We start from the raw sequence: 18320 nt of genomic DNA, 5'->3' as shown, positions 1-18320 counted from the left end.
TCATTAGATATTAAAAAAAAAAAAAAAGCTGTTCTTAAGGAATTTGATTTTAATAAAAGGGACGAAAATGCAGGTGGGTCAATATTACAACCCAGCTGCCCAAAACAACAGTGATATTTTTAATAGGTATTTGAAATTTACTTAAAGGGTTCCATGAGAAAACAGCTTCCCCAGTGGCTCAGCTGGTGAAGAATCTGCCTGCACTGCAGGAGACCTGGGTTGGGAAGATCCCCTGGAGAAGGGAATGGCTACCCACTCCAGTATTCTTGCCTGGAGAACTCCATGGACAGAGGAGCCTGGTGGAATACACAGTCCATGAGGTCACACTTGGAAATTCTTGCCTTGTTTAGCTATTAAAATATTTACATTGAAAAATACAAGTCAGGCTAGTATTTTACTTTTTATTCCTGCATAGAAGACAATATAGTCTAAAAAAAAAAGGATTTCAGTTAAAAGGCAGCCTTGGCTATTATCATACATTGCTTACAAAGGGCAGGTATTTATCCAAATATTTTAACAGTTTATGAGCTCACAGGTAGACTTCTTTAACACTGATTTAACTTTTATCTCTATTTCCTCCTCTGGGAGAAACTTAGCCAGGTTTCTGTAAATGCAATCCTGTTTTCCAAAACAGAATTAAGAGTTTAAATTCCAGTAAAAACTAGAATGCTCTTAAACAAACTGAAGACTGGTAATAGAACAGGAAAATTTTATAGTTTTTAATTTGTATTATTGCAATGGTGATAAAACATTCCACCTTTGTTTTCTCTGAGAATAAATTTACTTGCCACTGTTTTTGGTAAAAAAAAAAGAATTTTTTCATCATATAAAAGGACCTTTTTGTTTTAAAAGGAACTAAAAAACTGGAGTGTATACTACCTGATGGAACTGGACGGCGTGTCATTCAAAACAACCTCAACTACCCCTTCAACATTGTGAGCTACGCAGATCACTTCTACCATACCGACTGGAGAAGGTAAGCCTGACACACTCTGGACAAGCCTGAAAAGGCAAACTGTCCTGGAGGAGACAGCACTTGTTGTACCACGTTAGTAAGTGACTTTAGTAATTAAGCCCTATGCTTAAGGTTTTTTTTTCATTCTTTCTTCATTAGTACATAACATTCTTCAAGTGTTACTGAAGACTTTTATATCACCCAGAAATTTATGAGGTCTGCCATTTTTAAGCTACATGTGAGCAATACTATTTGGTAATAAACTATCCAAAAAACAAGGACATTAGTCTGATCTTCAGAGAATAAAAAATGACATGGACATATTAGTTGCTCCCCAGGAGAATGAAAAATACTACACCTTACACTAGTTTGCTAAGAGGAACTGGGAAGCATTAAAAATAAGTGTATGTCCTTCCACTCCACCCCCAGCAATTCTGATTTGAACAGTGGTTCTCAAACTGTAGCATGACATCAGAATTATCCTGTGCTCTTGACAAAGCATATTGATCAGTCCCATTCTAGAATCTGAGTAGGAGCCCAAAGAATCTGTACTGCTATCAAGTTCCCAGATGATGTAGATCTGAGGACTACTTTGAGAATCACTGATACAGACAGATCTTCAGAATCCGAGTCACAAGTCACAGTTAATTTTAAAAATGTATTTGAGAAGTCTGGCAGAGAGTTCGCTTATTGATAAACTGACTTTTTCTACCCAGTCTTTAATCCTATGAATTCACTCTTCCTTTCTGTTACCAGGGACGGTGTTATAGCAGTAAACAGAGATACCGGCCAGTTTACTGATGAGTATCTCCCAGAGCAGCGATCTCACCTCTATGGGATAACTGCAGTCTACCCCTACTGTCCAGGTAAACAGCTGCTCAGGCAGCTCCTTTTGGATCAGCTGAGTAGAGGATAGATCTAGTAGCTGATCACCCTTGGCCTGCTGCCACCACCAGTGAGAGCCATTCTGAGCTAGAAAAGCTCCTGGCCAACACATAGGGGTGACCATTCTGCTACCTTAAGTCTACCAAGCTTATTTCCCCTTTAAAAAGACTTGCTGTTGCAAATTAGATATAAAATACTCACATACTGTTCCCTCCCTCCACAGGAAGAAAGTAAATATGGACTTGGAGTTTACAATTGGAATCTGGACCCTAAAGAACACTTACCAGGAACAAAGGTGAAAGTGAAGAAGGAATTGGCCATTAGAAGTTCCTGGACATACAAGATGAACATTTTCAGGCAAAAAGACTAAGTATATTTTGTGAAAAGTTTATACCTCAATCCTTACTACTGTATTTTTAAAAAACAAGTTATTTCAAGATTAAAAAAGGCAACAGAATTTTAATTGTTGCTTATAAGCAACTTTCCATAAACATTTATATCATATTTAAAAGGTCAAATTCATTCAACTAAGAACCAATTAGAGCACGCTGAGACCCTAAATCTGATTTTTGCTTTCTGGACAGAAATTAAAGCACACGTGATCAGTATAAAAATACAATCCTAAAAGATCATAAACCCTGACATAGTTAAGAGAAGGTTAATGCAGAACTGATGGGAAATAACCAACTTATTTATAGTTTCCCAAAAAAAGTTCTAAGGGTTTTTTTTTTACCTCTACATCAATGCATTTCTATTTATATTAAAAGGTGCTAGAATGTTTCAATTTGTATTTTCTGATCCTGTAAGTCCCTCTATAGGATTACCCACGAGATTACATTTATATATAAATACCAAAGATGTAATGGTTCTCAAATTTTCTAGATTACTCCAATAAAATATATTTTTAAGTTTTCCTATGACTTAAGGATTTGTGTTGTCTATAATGAAGTTGGGGGGGTGGCATGAACTTAAAACCGCAAGGCAGAAAGCAGCCATACATAACACACAGCCAAAAAAAAAAATCGCCTTCCCAACTTTATTAAAGAAAAAGCAATGATGGTAAATCTCTAGAACATAGTCAATTTTCTGGGATTCTTCCCTTGAAAACATGACATTTCCAAACACATGCCAAAGCTTACATGGTTCCCAATTGTACTAAGTAGGTGAGAAGCTGAAATCCTAAAATGTTCATCTTCCAACTTTTCCCAGTCTGTGGTCTGTCTTTGGGTCAGCAATAATCGCCTGAACAGCTACTATGGCTTCATTAATTTTCGTCTGTAGCTCTCTGAGCTCTTCTATATGCAGCAATCGCAGAATCTGAGCAGCTTCATTAAGAACTGCATCTGTTTCATAAGAAACACTGCATTAATCAGTAACTTTTGCATTTATTCACTCACTTCCCCCAAATAATCACCAAGTCTCTCAAAAGTTTGAATTAAAAATCACTTACCCCCCGTGTCAAAACCAAGAATATGCTTGTCTAAGGCAACAGGCAAGCCCTTAAGGAAAAAGGACAAAAATCAGACTATATATAGTGATACATGTCTATTTTCTTACCTCAAACTGAAAAGCAGCTAGCTAGTTTGTTATTTTAGCCCTTTTAGCTGCAGTGGCAAGGTGCCTGAGAATTTTCTCTTTAAATATGCCTTTTGATGAGTGACTTTTTTCCTACTACAAAAAAAAAAAAAAAAAAAAAACCAAAAAAGGCTTTTTCCATGTAGTAAGAAGCTAGTTTCATAACACAATCCAATCCTTTAAAACCAGGCACTATAAAAGCATAGCTCCTTTCTGCAGCAGTGCTATCATTACAGCTATGGAGCAAAGGTTGACAGGGCTGCTCTTGTCCCACTTTAGTGACAGTAAGCAGCCAGTGTACAGAACAGGATTACTTCCATTCATGAGCTTCTTCAACTTTGAGCATATCAATTTGTCTTTATGAACTGTACAACTCTAAAATATACATAACTTTTTTATGGTTATGACATTTATCAGATTGTATATTATTTAAAAGTTATTTTGAAATGGTCTTGGAAAATGAACAGAATCTAAACCATTTAGTTAACCAGTCAGCACCGTATCATAATCACCATCTTTGGTATGATGCCAAACCATATAAAGTTCACAATAACTATCAAAAATAAGGAAGGCGGTTTAGACTTTCTGCTTATTATATACTGTATAAAATCATTACCAGTTAAAGTCAATCCTTTCAATGTTACAAATGCTAAACTGTCACTTCTCACTTCATGCCCCAAATTCAGTGTACTGAATGAGTGCAAACAAGAAACTGTAGAACTCTTCCACTGTTATTATAGTAGCACAGTATCTTCTGAGATGACACTGAAGTTAGGATTTATTTGGAACACTGAAAATAAACTGAATTTCACTTGGCAAATAAAAGCAAAGATTATTTGGTTACGGCCTTATTTGTACTGCCTTCCAAACCAAAGGCATAGTTTTGCTGAATGATTATGAATGATTTTATTATGCCAAAACAATTTACTGTTTGTTCTATAGTGGGGGTGAAATAAGCTGATCTTTAATTTCCAGTGGCCTGATTCATACATAATTAATAAGCCAATAAGAACCTTTAAAAGAAACCGAGTGTCTTTCAGAGGGGCACTACCCTGCCCTGGCATTAATAACCTTTCAAAACTACTGGGCTCTGATAAAGATGAGGTCAGAGGACAATAGACACTGGGGAATTAGAGGGTGAGGGAGGCATGACCGAAGGACCAGGGTTCAGAATACAGACTGTAACCAAGACATTCATCTATGTAGCAGGAAGGGGCATTATCAGATATCTGCAGCTGCTAACCCAAGGACACTGTCTGCACTGACCCATACTCAAGAAGACTTTAGGGACATTTGGATTTTTGGTACAATTCATCTGAAACTATCCTAAAATTATGAACAAGTTACTTTATCATGGTTTATGGTAGGAAATGAGATTTCTCTGAAGAAACAAAAGGGTGAAGATAAAGATTTATGTAGAAAAGGAAAACTAACGAGTAACAAAGAGGAGGTGTGTCCTGTTTTCTAGTAGTTAGTCAAAATAACCCAGTAAATTTCACAAGGGTAAGTTCTTTTAAATTACCTGAGTGCACACAGTGGTTTTCTACCGGTAGGCTGTAAATGTGCTACTGGTAGCTTCTTAAAAGTAATGAAGTGAGATAAATGTGAAGTTCACTTTTCACTCAAATATGACTGGGTACAATTTGCTTAAGAATCTAATTCCACCCTGCTGAAGTACTTTCTCTGGGCAGTTCTAACACAGAATATCTTAAGCATTGTCAAGCAAAGTTCAAACTCCAAAAAAAATGTTCAGTAATAATTTAGAATTTATTTAGATTAAAAAAAACAACGTACCTCTTTCATTTGATTTGCTTTAGCAACTGCATCTTGTGTCAGGCGCTCCTGGACCAAAATGCGAATTGCCTAAGAAATCCCCCAAAATATTATTTTTACTTTTTATTGGCTGTTATCTTTTCTTCTCTCAATATATAGAATAAGGATGCTCAATATGATGAAATTAGAAATACTTAATTCAGTACCAAACTCTCCAGCAAGTTAAAAATAAAACAGCTAATGTAATGAAAGTTTTCACTTTTAACATTTAATAATGTGGAATGATGTTCATAACAATTACATTTTTTGAATAAGTAATTTGTGTGTGGTAAACATTTTTAATAAAGGTCTCCTTTCTATCCAAGCCTCAGTTATCGTTTCAGAAAACAATTATTGCTAGCAGATCCTTCTACATACTCACAAAGTCTCTAACAAATTACAAGCTCACCAGGGATATGCACATGCGTGTGTGCATGCACACAATCTTTGACACAAAGAGTAGTGTATAATACTGTCCTTGGGTTCTTCACTATAGTAACATTTTTTCAGATTATTCATAGGACACATTTTTTCATTATCAACACATTTTATCACTGCAGACACAAGTGCAGACATGTACTTGCACACACTCGAAAAGATTTTAAGGAATTTTAGTGAATCATAGTGAAAACCCCAAAATAAGTGAAAAGTGTGAAGAATTATTTTTAATAATAAAAACCTGGAAAAATACATTTGCAAAATAACTAAACCAATCTAACAGTCACTGCAAATATATTACATAGTCCAGTTGCCAAACAGTTAATGCACTGATTCTCACACCTAGCAAACCTATGAGGATGTCCATATTGTCATGTACTGTTTGCTTCAATTAACTCAAAAGAACAAACATGCAGTTAGGATTAGAATTTTATAGTTTTTGATTATAACTGACTTATACTTTAGCATCCCAAATACACTATTTTCCTCTCTCTAAGTTTATGATTAAGGCTGACACAACCACTGTAGAACCATTCCAAAATAATTTCTGTAATTGCCCAAGAAAGGAACAAGCCTTTGAAAGAGCTAAATTTCACTAAAAACAACTTTTGTCTCTTGGCATCCAATTGGAGTTGAGATGATCCAAGTTAAACATTCAGATTCAGCAGAAAGAATTACAATAATCTAGGAATAGAATAGTCTTCCCCTTCTTACAATTGTCACTTAATATAATTCTAAAAAGGAGAATAAATTATGGCTTAATCTCTTGTGGGGAGAGTGAAATTAATTTCCTGAAAAGTGGCTTAAAGTAATTTAAAGCTCTGTCTCATAGAAATCAATAATAATTTCTAAAATAACTTCCAAATCTGGTATCCTAAGGACCACTCCCTTGCCCCTCCCCCACAAGACTATCATAGTTACTCAACATGAATTGTCTGAAGCAAGAATAGATTTTCCTCTCAGAAATAAGACATATCTTTCAGACCATCAGATTCCCTGATGGAAGGATTGAACTGAATGGCCTATTTAGGATGGGGGGCTTGGAGGACAGAAACATTCATTCCTCAGAGAGACTTGGGGGTATATATCTTTGACCAAATGCACCATTTACTAGTTTGGCATTTTCCATGATCTTAATGAATTATCGACCATGAATCTTTAGAAGGACTAATTAAAAAGAGGTGGGGTGATACAGGAGGAAGATTGGACCAAGTGTCTAGTTTAAGGTCAAGTGTCTATTTTAAATCCTATCATTTTCTGTGTCAGCTTGAACATTATTTATCTATTATCGTTCAGTCTGTTTCTTCATATACATATTTTTTAAAAGATACCAGTTAACTACCTCTAGGATTGTTGGGAAGACTGAATGAGATCATCTTTGCAAAAGATTTAGCACAGAGGCAGGTACATAGTAAATACTTTGATATTGGTTGTTAGGTAATCTAAAACCAATGAACTAATTAAATCCGGTTTATGTCCTACATTCCTCTACATTTTACTCATTCAACCATAGCTTTAAATATCAAACAATTATTTTTAGAAAATGAAGATTTTTAAAATTATATATAAATATGTAATTACTTAGAAAATGAGTTTTTAAAATTGTTACATGTATGAATCAAAAATATGAATCTGACCTTAAGCATTACCAGGTAATCATCATGACGCTGAATCTGAAGAAGGTTAGCCAAAGCCATTACACCAGCCTTAAAATCAGGATTATTTACTATAAAAGATTAAAAATGGAAACTTATAGCTCTGTAAGCATGTAATTACAGACATAAATGTAAGCATATATTAAAAACATTTTTATTTTCTAGTAACAAAAAAATCTCTTAATTTCTAAAATTAATGCTGACAAAAGTAGTATGGGGCATCATCATCAGGTAAATTGATGAGATCAATGGTTTTCCTACTAATCAACCAAAGTGAACAACCCAATAAATGACTAACTCACATGAGGTTTGTCCTGTAACTTTCTCTGCAAGGCCCATTTATGTACCACTTTTAATTAACTTTTCTCAAAAAGCTATTAATTTTTTTTTTAAAGCTATTAATTTTAATACACAGATTCCCTTCAAAGGACAGTTTTCCCAAAACCTTTTCTCCGAGCAGCAGCCCTAGAGTGTCCAAGCAGCTTATTAATTCATAGGGGTAACTCATAAATAACAGGTCACCATAAGTCAGCAAAAGAATATTTAACATAACCTAAGTAATTAGAATCGTCATACTTTTAAATGGAGAAAGAACTACTTAAAGACATCTGGGACTTACAAAAATGAAAAATTTTAACACTTGTTTCAGTCATTAGATTAATATTTTCTGCACCTATGAAAGCAATCACCACTATGATTAAACACAAATCAATTACCCAAGTTACTATGGACAGATGAAAGCATAGCATTTTAAATTTCAGGTACTCAACTATATAAGGGAGAAAGGACACTGTCACAACAATAAAAAACAGCATAAAGAATACAAAAATATGAACACAAATGTCTGTCTCCATGAAACATTCTTAATCTACTAAAACCAAGTAAACCCAGACTTCATTCTAGAAGTAAAAAACATTTAAGAAACCAAAAATGTTGATAATTTTTATGCATTTATAAACTTACCATCCAAATTGATCAATGGCTCTGCATTTTTAGCTGCATTGTCAGCATTTTTTGTATTATCAGGTACCAAGTCCTTGTTGTATTTTTCAGCTGTAAAGACAGGGAAAAATACAATTTGTAGGACTTCAACTTAAGGTAAAACAAACACTGCTTATTTACTGAATTTAAGCCAGATTGGTTGTAAGCACAGACAACTCATCCATTCAAAATTACTTTTTGCTATTAAAAAACTCTACAAGACAATATGAGTAGTTTATTGTTTTAATTAAGGTAAAATGATTATCTAACACAAATACCTTTTCATTAACGTTTCTTTGGTATCTAAATTTTGAGAAAGTCTGCTTTTCAGCTTCCTCTGAAAGTTGGGAGGGGAAGAATGGGAGGTGGGTAAATGTAAGTCACATGAGGTTAAATACAAATTTACTAAGAAGTTTCTTCTCAAATCTTCTTTTGAATGCTGTATACAGAATCAAAAACTTTGCTTTCTAGAAAAAACAGCACTTCAAATACACCATGATACACAAAGCTAAACTTTGAGTCGTAAAATGCAGAATTCCAAAAATAGATTTTATTAGCTTTACTTGAAAAATAGTATTTTAAGATTTTACAAATAAAAATATTTAATAGTAATTCACTAAATTTAATGCCCCCAAAGCCATCTTTGGCTATAGTGCTTTTATGATTTGCTTAAAAAAAAGGGGGGGGGAATAAAAGCATTAAAATTTAAGTCAGACAGAAGTTAGCTGAAAGGAGTCCCCACTAGCCAAATCTGGAACAAACATTTAAATACACGATGACAAATAAGGATTAAAACCCACTGAGTAAAATAAGAATTCACATATCTACACTGATTTGAATAAAAACATACATTGGTAAGAAGGGAACTGCTCTTAAAGGCCTTTCAGTGGAAAGCCAAAAAAAATGTAGAAGAATGATGGCATCAGAAAAACACCTTTTGGCCATCATAATCAATATAATAATTGACTCAGGCCAGAATCATCAAATGGATACTAAAGCTAAGATTTAAGGAGGAAAAGCACAGAGAAATCATCTCAAAGTATCTCTTTTCCAAGATATGTATCTAAGGAATTTCAGTGACTAGGACTCTGGTCTACCACTGCAGAGGGCATGGGGTTTGATGAACCAAGGTCTTGCATCCTGTGAGGTGCAAGTCAAAAATAAAAAAATAAGATACATATTTACTGCAAAGGGGAAAACAGTAACTTTACACTGAAGAAAGCTTACCCAAGTGATCAGAAAAATGACTAACATTTAGGTATATCACTAACACATGCATCCTAATACGAGGTACTTACAAGAATGCAACATAACTTGTGTTATTCTTAACAAACTACAAACTCTCAACCCATGAGGAACCATCAGACACACGCAAACTGAAGGACATTCTACAAAATAAATGTCACTGTCCTAAAGCACAAAGACTGAGTAAATCGTTCCAGAGTGTAGGAGAATGGACACAGAGATGAACGAGAATGAACAAAACACACAATCCAGGATTGCTTTGGAGGTTTTTGTTCGCTTGTTTTTGCCGTAAAGAACATTACTGAGACAAACACTGAAATGTGAGTAATACCTACAGACAACAGCAGAGAATCAAAGTTAATCTCCTGATTATGATAACCATGCTGTAGCTATGTAAGACAATGACTTTTTCTTTTAGGAAATGTGCATTTAAGTGCTTCAGAAATCATCTACAATTTAGTGTCAGATGGTTCAGAAAAAAATTAGGAGTATGTGAATACACAGAAAAGGATAAGGCAAATGAAGTAAAATGTTAACAACACCTGCAGAATTTGAGTATGTAATAATTCTTTTTATTACTCCTGCAACATTTCTGTAAATTTGAAATTATCAAAAAAAGTTAAAAGAACTTAAGTTAGCTTTTAATCACCTTAATTGACAAGCAAGCTAAAGGCTTTACAAAATATTAAGGCATAAATAATAAAAATTTATAATTTATCAAAAATAAAAATTTAAAATAACTTAAAAGTCAGGAAGAATGAACTCATCAATGTAAAGCCGTAAGAGAACAACAGTGCCTCCTACTGCTAAGGGGCAGTGTTTCAGATATAAACTCAGCTTTTTTATACATTAAAAGAAACCATGCTATCACTGAGAAATAACTGTACTTACATTCATATATTGCACTTACCAAGGATTTATTAAAATTGATAAGCACATCTACTGTACATAAGAAACTACGTCAGGCACTGTGGCAGAGAGAATCATGACTGCTCCCTCCCCACAAAAGATGGCCATACTGCAATCCCCAGAAGTAATGAATATGTTATCTTACATGGCAAAAGGGACTGTGTGGGTGTGACTGAATTAAGGACCTTGAAATTGGGGGTGGCAGGTTACCCTGGATTATCTAGGTGGGCATAATGAAATCACAGCATCCTTAGAAGAGGGAGGCAGGAAGGTCAGAGTCAGAGAAGACGTGACAATGAAAGCAGAATTACAGAGATTAGAACTTGTTATGCGGCTAGATTTGAAGATACTGGGAACAGAGTTAAGGAAAGCAGGCAGCCTCCAGAAGACAGAAAAGACAAAGAAATGAATCCTCCCCTAGAGCCTCCAAAACAAACCAACCCTGTCGACAAACTGACTTCAGTCCTGATACAGGTGTTGGACTTCTGACCTCCGAAACTGTAAGATACTGTCTTTTAAATCACTGAGTTTATGGCAATATGTTACAGCAGCAACAGGAAATTAATAGAGGTACCATGTAGAAAACAAAGCTGAGTATCAGCTTACAATTTAGTGAGGCAAGTAACATGAGCAAAATGAAAAGTGCAAATGATCTAAAAAGTTACTGAGGTAAAAGTTATGAAAGTTAACAAGGAAGTATCATTGCTGCTAGCTGGCATTTGAGCTGGATCTTACAAGGACAGACAGGATTTATGTGTGTAGAGAGAGACTGAAATGGCATATTAGCCAAGGGAAAAGTGAAAGCAAAGAAAGAAGGGGGAAAAAAGGAGGTGGAAAGAGGAAACAGCATTACTCTAGTTTGGCTGGGGTGGCAAGTATATGAATACTAGTTTAAAGGCTTTGATATCATGCTAAGGAGCCTGGAATTCCTTTTGTAGAAAATGGGAAAGCAATGGTGTTTGTGAATATATAAAAGGAACTATTCTTTGGAGACAAAGTGTAGAATCCTAAAACATTTATGTTTCAAAAAATTAGCTTGGTGGGGGCCATGTGGATGAAAACAGAGGGTGACACAGATGGGAGACTACTATGAAAGGTGTTACGATAATCTCAGGAGAAAGGGACAAGAGCTAGAATTTGGGTGACGGCAGTGGAGATGGAGAAGCAAAGATACAGCAGACAAAGGAAAAGATGGATGGGAAGAAAAGAGGGGCCAAAGACACTGAAACTAAACCTGGAGCGAGAAATGGCAGCCCACTCCAGTATTCCTACCTGGGAAATCCCATGGACAGAGAAGCCTGGTGGGCTACAGTCCATGGATTCCCAGAGAGTCAGACATGACTTAAGAGACTAAACAACAAAAGGCATTAAAAAGGCTTCAAAAGCGAATGATTAAGACTGGAACTGATAGTCCCAAGAAAGAGAACATAAATGCAGAGGATGGAGATAAAATAAGATAATCAGATCTTAGATTTAGATGTTAGCAGGCCTTTCAAAATGAAATGGCCTAATGAGAGAAAATGGTTTATTGGAAAACTATTTTCACGATAAGTACTAATATTCAAAATATTCCAATGATACAAGTATGTGTAATAAAATGTTAAACATGAATAATATATTTTGGCTTATAGTGCATATTTGCATTAGATGTATATTTCCGTCTCCAGTGAAACTGGCTGCTGCACCCAAGACTTGAAATCCTATCAATCCTGGGACAGTAGCAACAAATGAACTTGAAGGCTAAAGTGCAGACTGTGCCAAGCCGGCAAATTCACTGAAGTGATGTGACTTTGTAAGAGGACATCACCTTCAAATTCTAAAAAAGAAAATCTAGAATGACTACAAACAAAAAGTAAAATTTTAATCAGATACTGTAAAGTGAGATGAGGATGTACAAAACTGAAAACGAATCAAAGGTAAAACAATCTAAGACAAATGGGCAAGTTCCCTACATTTTTACCCTCCTTTCCCACCCTTTCTCTCCCTCTCTTTAAAACAATATATTCCGCACAAAACATACCATTAAAAAAATAAATAAATAAAATAAAATAAAAACAAAAAACATACCATTATCTCCATACTCAAGTCTAACAGCTAAGCCAAGAAGCCAGTCGATTGCTTCCTGTCGATCTTGAATCTTGAAAGGACAGTTAACATCTCTGAGATACTGTGAAGGAAAAGGAAAATTGCTTCATTGTTACTATAAAGTCACAAAATAAAACATGGTGGAACTAAGAGACCTGAGTTTTTATCTCTCACGAATTTCTTATAACATTTATTTTACTAAACCTTTGATGCAATTATACCCATTTAAGTATATACTACTTTAGGAAAGAAATTAAGTACTCCCATCATGCTTTATGAAAGTTTTACTTTTGCAGATTCCAGACAGGGCATCACTGATCTACAATAACTTCATTTTGTAGATGAGAAAACCGAAGCCTATAGGTCAACACTTCTTGACAGTTACACAACTTAAATCAGGGACCTGACTCTAAACCATGATTCTAGGTCTCAATACACAGAGTAGTTAAATAAAAACATGTATCAAAAAACAAAACCCAATTATTATCTAAACCTTAGCTTTCATATTTTGGAATGCTTCCAAGAGAGTAAGCTATGTCACACAGGTGTTTTGAATAAACATCAGAAGCGATATATTCAAATAAGCATGTCCTTAAAGTAAATGTCTCAGGAGCTTAAAATCTAATCCCACAACAATGCTATAACTCAAACCTTCTGGAAATCCTTTGGGGGATATCTAATGAATCAGCACTTTTTAACCATACCTTATTTTCTAACCAAAAATTTTATTCACCTGCTTTTTAAAAAAAAAAAAGCACCTCATTCACAAGATTTAGTCATGATACAAAAAGCAAACCCACCTTCAAAGTATAAAAAACTGCCAATATTCAAAATATGTCTCCTGATCTAAATCTTTTGATTCCAAAAGAAGTTCTAAATATGCTTTAAGCAATGACATCATCATTCCAAAGAGACCACCTTAAGGACAGTATCTGTGTAAGTTCCAATATATTTATCTTTAGATTATACTACTTTACTGTCATTTCTGGGTCTTTTTCATTGGAAAGTTGATTATTCTTCAACACCCTCCCACATGTGGAACTCTGTATCGTCTTGTACACGAGTAGACTATTAAGTAAAATGTGATAAAAGCAAATATAAAATTCTAATAATGTATTTCAAAGTCTTAACAAGTCTGTCAAAAATTTCAAAATATACTTTTGAAGGGTAAAGGAAAATGATCTAGTGGTACCAATATTAGTAGCAGAAGCAGGCATATCAACAAATATAGCACTTGCGATGGGCCAGGCACCTCTGTGACAGGCTCATAGGTATATTTCATGAACAATATGCCACTCCTGAGATAAGATACCACTGTTATCCCCAATTATTGATAAAAATCTCAAGCCACAGAAAGGTTAATAAACTTACTCATTGTCACAGAGATAGTATGTAGCTTACACAATTCCCTAGTCCACAAAAAGAGAAAGTTAGCTACCTAAACACTCTGTTCCACTCAATGAAAAATTAAATCATTTTCAAATTCTTAAAGAAAAAGATCTCATCAAAGTAACAGAGCTGATAAAAATGTTTAATATAATGATAGTGTAAAATGTAATTTTTACTCTAATTTGAAAAAACTCTGTTTTCTGCAAAAATGTTACTAAAATTAAACTAGGTCAATGAAAAAGTTATTCTACCCACAAAAATAATACAGTTTTTTAAAAAGTATTATTTCTATTGTACACAAAAAGGACAACTGTGTATGTTAAATATAAGCAAACACAAGAGAACCTTAGTTTTCAATCATGTTAATAATGTCTTAATACTATTTCGGCTACACTTTTAATGTAATATAAAAAAATCTGATTTTGGCCATTTTTACTATTTATATAATATGTGTCCCTGTTTAATTAGGAAGTCTCTGTTTTTTGGAGTACACTATTCCTTTTCTTTGAGTGTCTAACTGTGCCATTACTTTTATTAGTTAATAGTCTATAAAGTTAGTTTTCAATGGGCAGCCTGCTAGTCAGGTACAGGGCCCTAGAGGATTTGAATAAATTTTGCTATACATTCACTCATTTATATTCATAACATATATGTATACAAATACACACTTATAAATATATATTTTCATGAAAGAAACAGGTCTTTCCGTTGAATGTCAGGCACTCATCTAAGTACTAGGGATAAGGGCCTGCTTTCCAGATACATTAGCTTAATGCTGACAGTTTCAAGAAGCCAGGGATTGGTTGGGAAAGCTGAGAATTGGCAACATTAGTCCAGTCATATCACCTAAAACTGTGAGAACTCCCTAGTTGGATCAAGCGCAAACTCTTTATCCCCTATATTCCTGCCCCCACCCTCATGCCTGATGATTCACCATACTGTTTCTATCTAATACTGAATGCTTGGTAGGAAGAGATAATATGCTTTAAAAATATGGTTAAAAAAAAAAAGTTATATCCCTGAAATCAAGCTTTTCTAACACTGATTATTATTATTATTATTGTTTGGAGTATAATTGCTTTACAATGTTGTGTTAGTTTCTGCTGTACAATGATTAGTTATGTCTGTGTGTGTGTGTATCTGCTCCCTCTTGGACCTCCCTCCTACGCGACCCCCCACTCCACTCATCACCCATCTAGGTCATCACAGAGCACTGACTTGAGCTCCCTGCACTATATACACTGACTTCCCAGTATCTACTTTACACATGGTAGTGTATATATGTCAATCCTAATTTTCCAATCTGTCCCACCCTCTCTTTCCCCTGCTGTATTCAAAAGTGTGTTTTGTAAGTCTGCATCTCTCTTCCTGCCCTGCAAATAAGTTTTGTGGATGTTTTATCCGGCTATATTATTTTAAAAGAAAAATTATATTATTTTAAAAGCTGTCTTCATAGACAAGCTCTTGGTATATTTTACTTTCTAATTTATTACCTTTTCAAAGAACTTGGGCCAGTCACTGCTGTGGATGTTTCTTAAATTACCTCTGTCTTCAATTTTATAGTGTCTGATTTTCTGGTCTTCAAGCCAAACAATGAAGTTCCTAAATTCTGTTTCATCTGTAATAAAAACACCATATAAATCACAATAAAGTGAAAGTTGCTCAGTCATGTCCGACTCTTTGCCAGCCCATGAACTATACAGTCCATGGAATTCTCCAGGCCAGAATACTGGAATGGGTAGCCTTTCCCTTCTCCAGGGGTTCTTCCCAATCCAAGGATCGAACTCAGGTTTCCCGCATTGTAAGCGGATTCTTTACCAGCTGAGCCACAAGGGACGCCCATGAGAAGAACCAGGTAAAACACTTCCTTCTCCACAAATAGTCTTGTGGAATTAAAAAAAAAAACAAAAAACTACAAAATCATAAATTACTTGAGCTGCTTGAAGTAAAAGTTGAATGTACAGACTTTGGATTAACTTTTGTTCATATTCTGGCCTGAATTCAAATTCTGGCTCCAGAAATTTAGTGGTTGTGTGAACCTGGGCTAATTAACTAAATTTTCTGTGCCTCAGATTCTTGAGTTACAAAATGGGGACTTACCTCATAGGCTTGTTATCAAAGATTAAATAAAATAAGAATAAAAACAGTGCCTGGCACACAATTTTGCTACTTAAGTGTCAGTTATTATTTCAGTTCCTGTGAGGAAGAGGGGGAGAAAGGACTGAGCAAGGTTAAATTAATAGCAACAATAAAGTACAAGAAATTAAATGGCGATCAGAACAAGGATACCGACTATCACTGTCATTTGGTATTAAGGACATTAAACACATTCATTGAATAGTGTGTATGTTGTTTCATTTAATCCTTCCATATGCTTTTGAGGTAAGTAATATTCCCATTTTACCAGTGAAAAGTTGAGGCTCAAAGTTTCAAATCCAGATCTAAGCTCTATTCCTACTGAACCTTTTTTGTTAAATAAAAGGCAAAGCAGAAAAACAAGATTCTGTAAGTTGACATGCTTCTACAGGAGATGACAAAACACTGTCATCTTCAATTTCCAAATTCAAGCTTGAGTTCAAATTTAGGCTTCCCCAAGTCTTGAGAATACACAATGGTCTTAACACCTCAGGTGTTACTTGATCCCTTTCAAACTTAATCTACCACCGGCCAAGAATTCTGGAAGAAAATAAGTAGTGGTGGGCGGCAGGTGAGTAGCAGTGGGTAGCAATCTTAATACTTTCTACAGTTTCAAGCTGTGAAATCCCAAATACCTTTGTATTTACAATTCACCCGCCCCGCTCGTCTATTAACTTTCCCCCCGCCACAACCCCCACACTGTAATTAGCTCGTTAGTACACGCGCTCACCCCAACACTGTCAGTCTTGGACTTCATTTTGTCTTGGGCTCAAACTGCTGGATGGGTTCTGACTGCCCTTACTCCTACCCCGTCCCCTCCCTAGTTCCCTAAACGAGTCTTCAAGTTACTCAGCATTTTCCTAGAATTCAGCACTGTGCCGACCCCCAGCAGGTGCTCAGGGTATCACCCAATCACCCGTGAAACACGGGGCTGAAGGGCTAAAAAGCGCAGACTTTCCTTCTAGAGTGCTGAGGGTGCGGGCGAGGGCTGTGGGGGTGGTGTCTGGAGTTCAGCAAGTGCAGAAAGTGGCGATGCCGAGGCAAGCGTGGGTAGCGGATGAAGGATGGGAGAAAGCATAGGTATTCGGGGCCGGGAGGAGAGGGGCGCCGGGGAGACAAGGCCGCGGACGGTCCAGGTGGAGAGCCCAGAAGCGGGCGCTGAGAAAGCGGCGGCCGGCCGCTCACGGACGCGCTGCGGGCCTGGGGCCGCCTCCTTACCTTTGCAGTTGAAGCCGGCAGGATTGTGGTAGTCAAGGGCCGTCAACTTGCGTCGGAACATGGTCCCCGCTGCTCGCTCCGGTCCCGCGGGATGCGGCCGGGAGAAGCGAGGCGAGGCAAGGAGGAGTAGGAGGCGCAGACACGGGTGACGCGGCGAGAAGGCGGGCGGGCGCCGGGAGCTCCGAAATGACGGCGGCCTCAGCCAATCGTGGCTTAGGAACGGCAGCCGCCGGACAATGCCCACCAATCGCGGCTTTGGCTGAGGAGGCGGGGCCACGTCGGGGCACGTCGACGCTTAAATAAACTTTATTGTCAGCTTTCTAGTGGAACAATAGGCAGAGAGCACCTGAGAAACATAGTTACGCTTGCTTTCTTCGCGGTCTTGATAACAGCACGCAGAGAACAGTATCCTTAGAATTTCTGCTATCGGCCATACCTCTTATTGGACCATACAAACTGTTTAGTATTTTCAGTGTATTCATTCATTCATTCATTTAATTATATGCCTCCTACATAATAGGTGCTCTTCTAACAAGGCTAATACAAAGACTTTTAGCAAGGTCCCTTTATGACTCGGGCTTCCCTCCTGGCTCAGTTGGTAAAGAATCTGCCTGCCATGGAGGAGACCCGGGTTCGATTCCTGGATTGGGAAGATTCCCTGGAGCAGGAAATGGCAACTCACTCCAGTATTCTTGCCTGGAGAACCCTATGGTCAGAGGAGCCTGGCGGGCCACAGTCCATGGGGTCGCAAGAGTCGAATACGCCTTTGGCTCAGAGGTTAAAGCGTCTGCCTGCAATGTGGGAGACCTGGGTTCGATCCCTGGGTGGGGAAGATCCCCTGGAGAAGGAAATGGCAACCCACTCCAGTATTCTTGCTTGGAGAATCCCATGGACGGAGGAACCTAGTAGGCTGCAGTCCTTGGGGTCGCAAAGAGTCGGACATGACTGAGCAACTTCACTCACTAAAACCACCACTTTATGACGCCTTCGGCTTCCCAGGTGGCGCTAGTGGTAAAAGAACCCGCCTGCCAATGCAG

At 36.8% G+C, this 18320-nt stretch overlaps 2 protein-coding genes across 2 annotated transcripts in view; one reads left to right on the top strand and one right to left on the bottom strand.

Moving 5' to 3' along the window:
* Positions 1 to 2760, top strand: part of NID2 (nidogen 2 (osteonidogen)) — a 94062-nt gene extending 91302 nt beyond the window's left edge. Inside the window, exons 22-24 of the mRNA XM_010842282.1 lie at positions 853 to 976; positions 1712 to 1821; positions 2064 to 2760. Of these exons, the coding sequence (XP_010840584.1) occupies positions 853 to 976; positions 1712 to 1821; positions 2064 to 2074 (245 nt within the window). The 3' untranslated portion in view covers positions 2075 to 2760. The remainder of the gene's footprint in view (positions 1 to 852; positions 977 to 1711; positions 1822 to 2063) is intronic.
* Positions 2761 to 2862: 102 nt separating this feature from the next.
* LOC104990267 (chromosome unknown open reading frame, human C14orf166) lies at positions 2863 to 17458 on the bottom strand. The gene is made up of 8 exons (XM_010842273.1): positions 17284 to 17458; positions 15423 to 15547; positions 12523 to 12622; positions 8284 to 8373; positions 7303 to 7391; positions 5210 to 5278; positions 3291 to 3339; positions 2863 to 3183 (listed from the first exon to the last, which is right to left on the bottom strand). The coding sequence occupies exons 1-8, from the start codon at positions 17342 to 17344 to the stop codon at positions 3029 to 3031; spliced, it is 738 nt and encodes a 245-aa protein (XP_010840575.1). The 5' UTR covers positions 17345 to 17458; the 3' UTR covers positions 2863 to 3028.
* Positions 17459 to 18320: the final 862 nt, after the last annotated feature.

This window comes from Bison bison, unplaced genomic scaffold (assembly GCF_000754665.1).
Source record: "Bison bison bison isolate TAMUID 2011002044 unplaced genomic scaffold, Bison_UMD1.0 scf7180017864174, whole genome shotgun sequence".
Taxonomy (NCBI): Eukaryota; Metazoa; Chordata; class Mammalia; order Artiodactyla; family Bovidae; genus Bison; species Bison bison.
The sequence above is the reverse complement of the archived record's forward strand: the minus strand, read 5'-3'. Positions and strand labels throughout refer to the sequence as shown.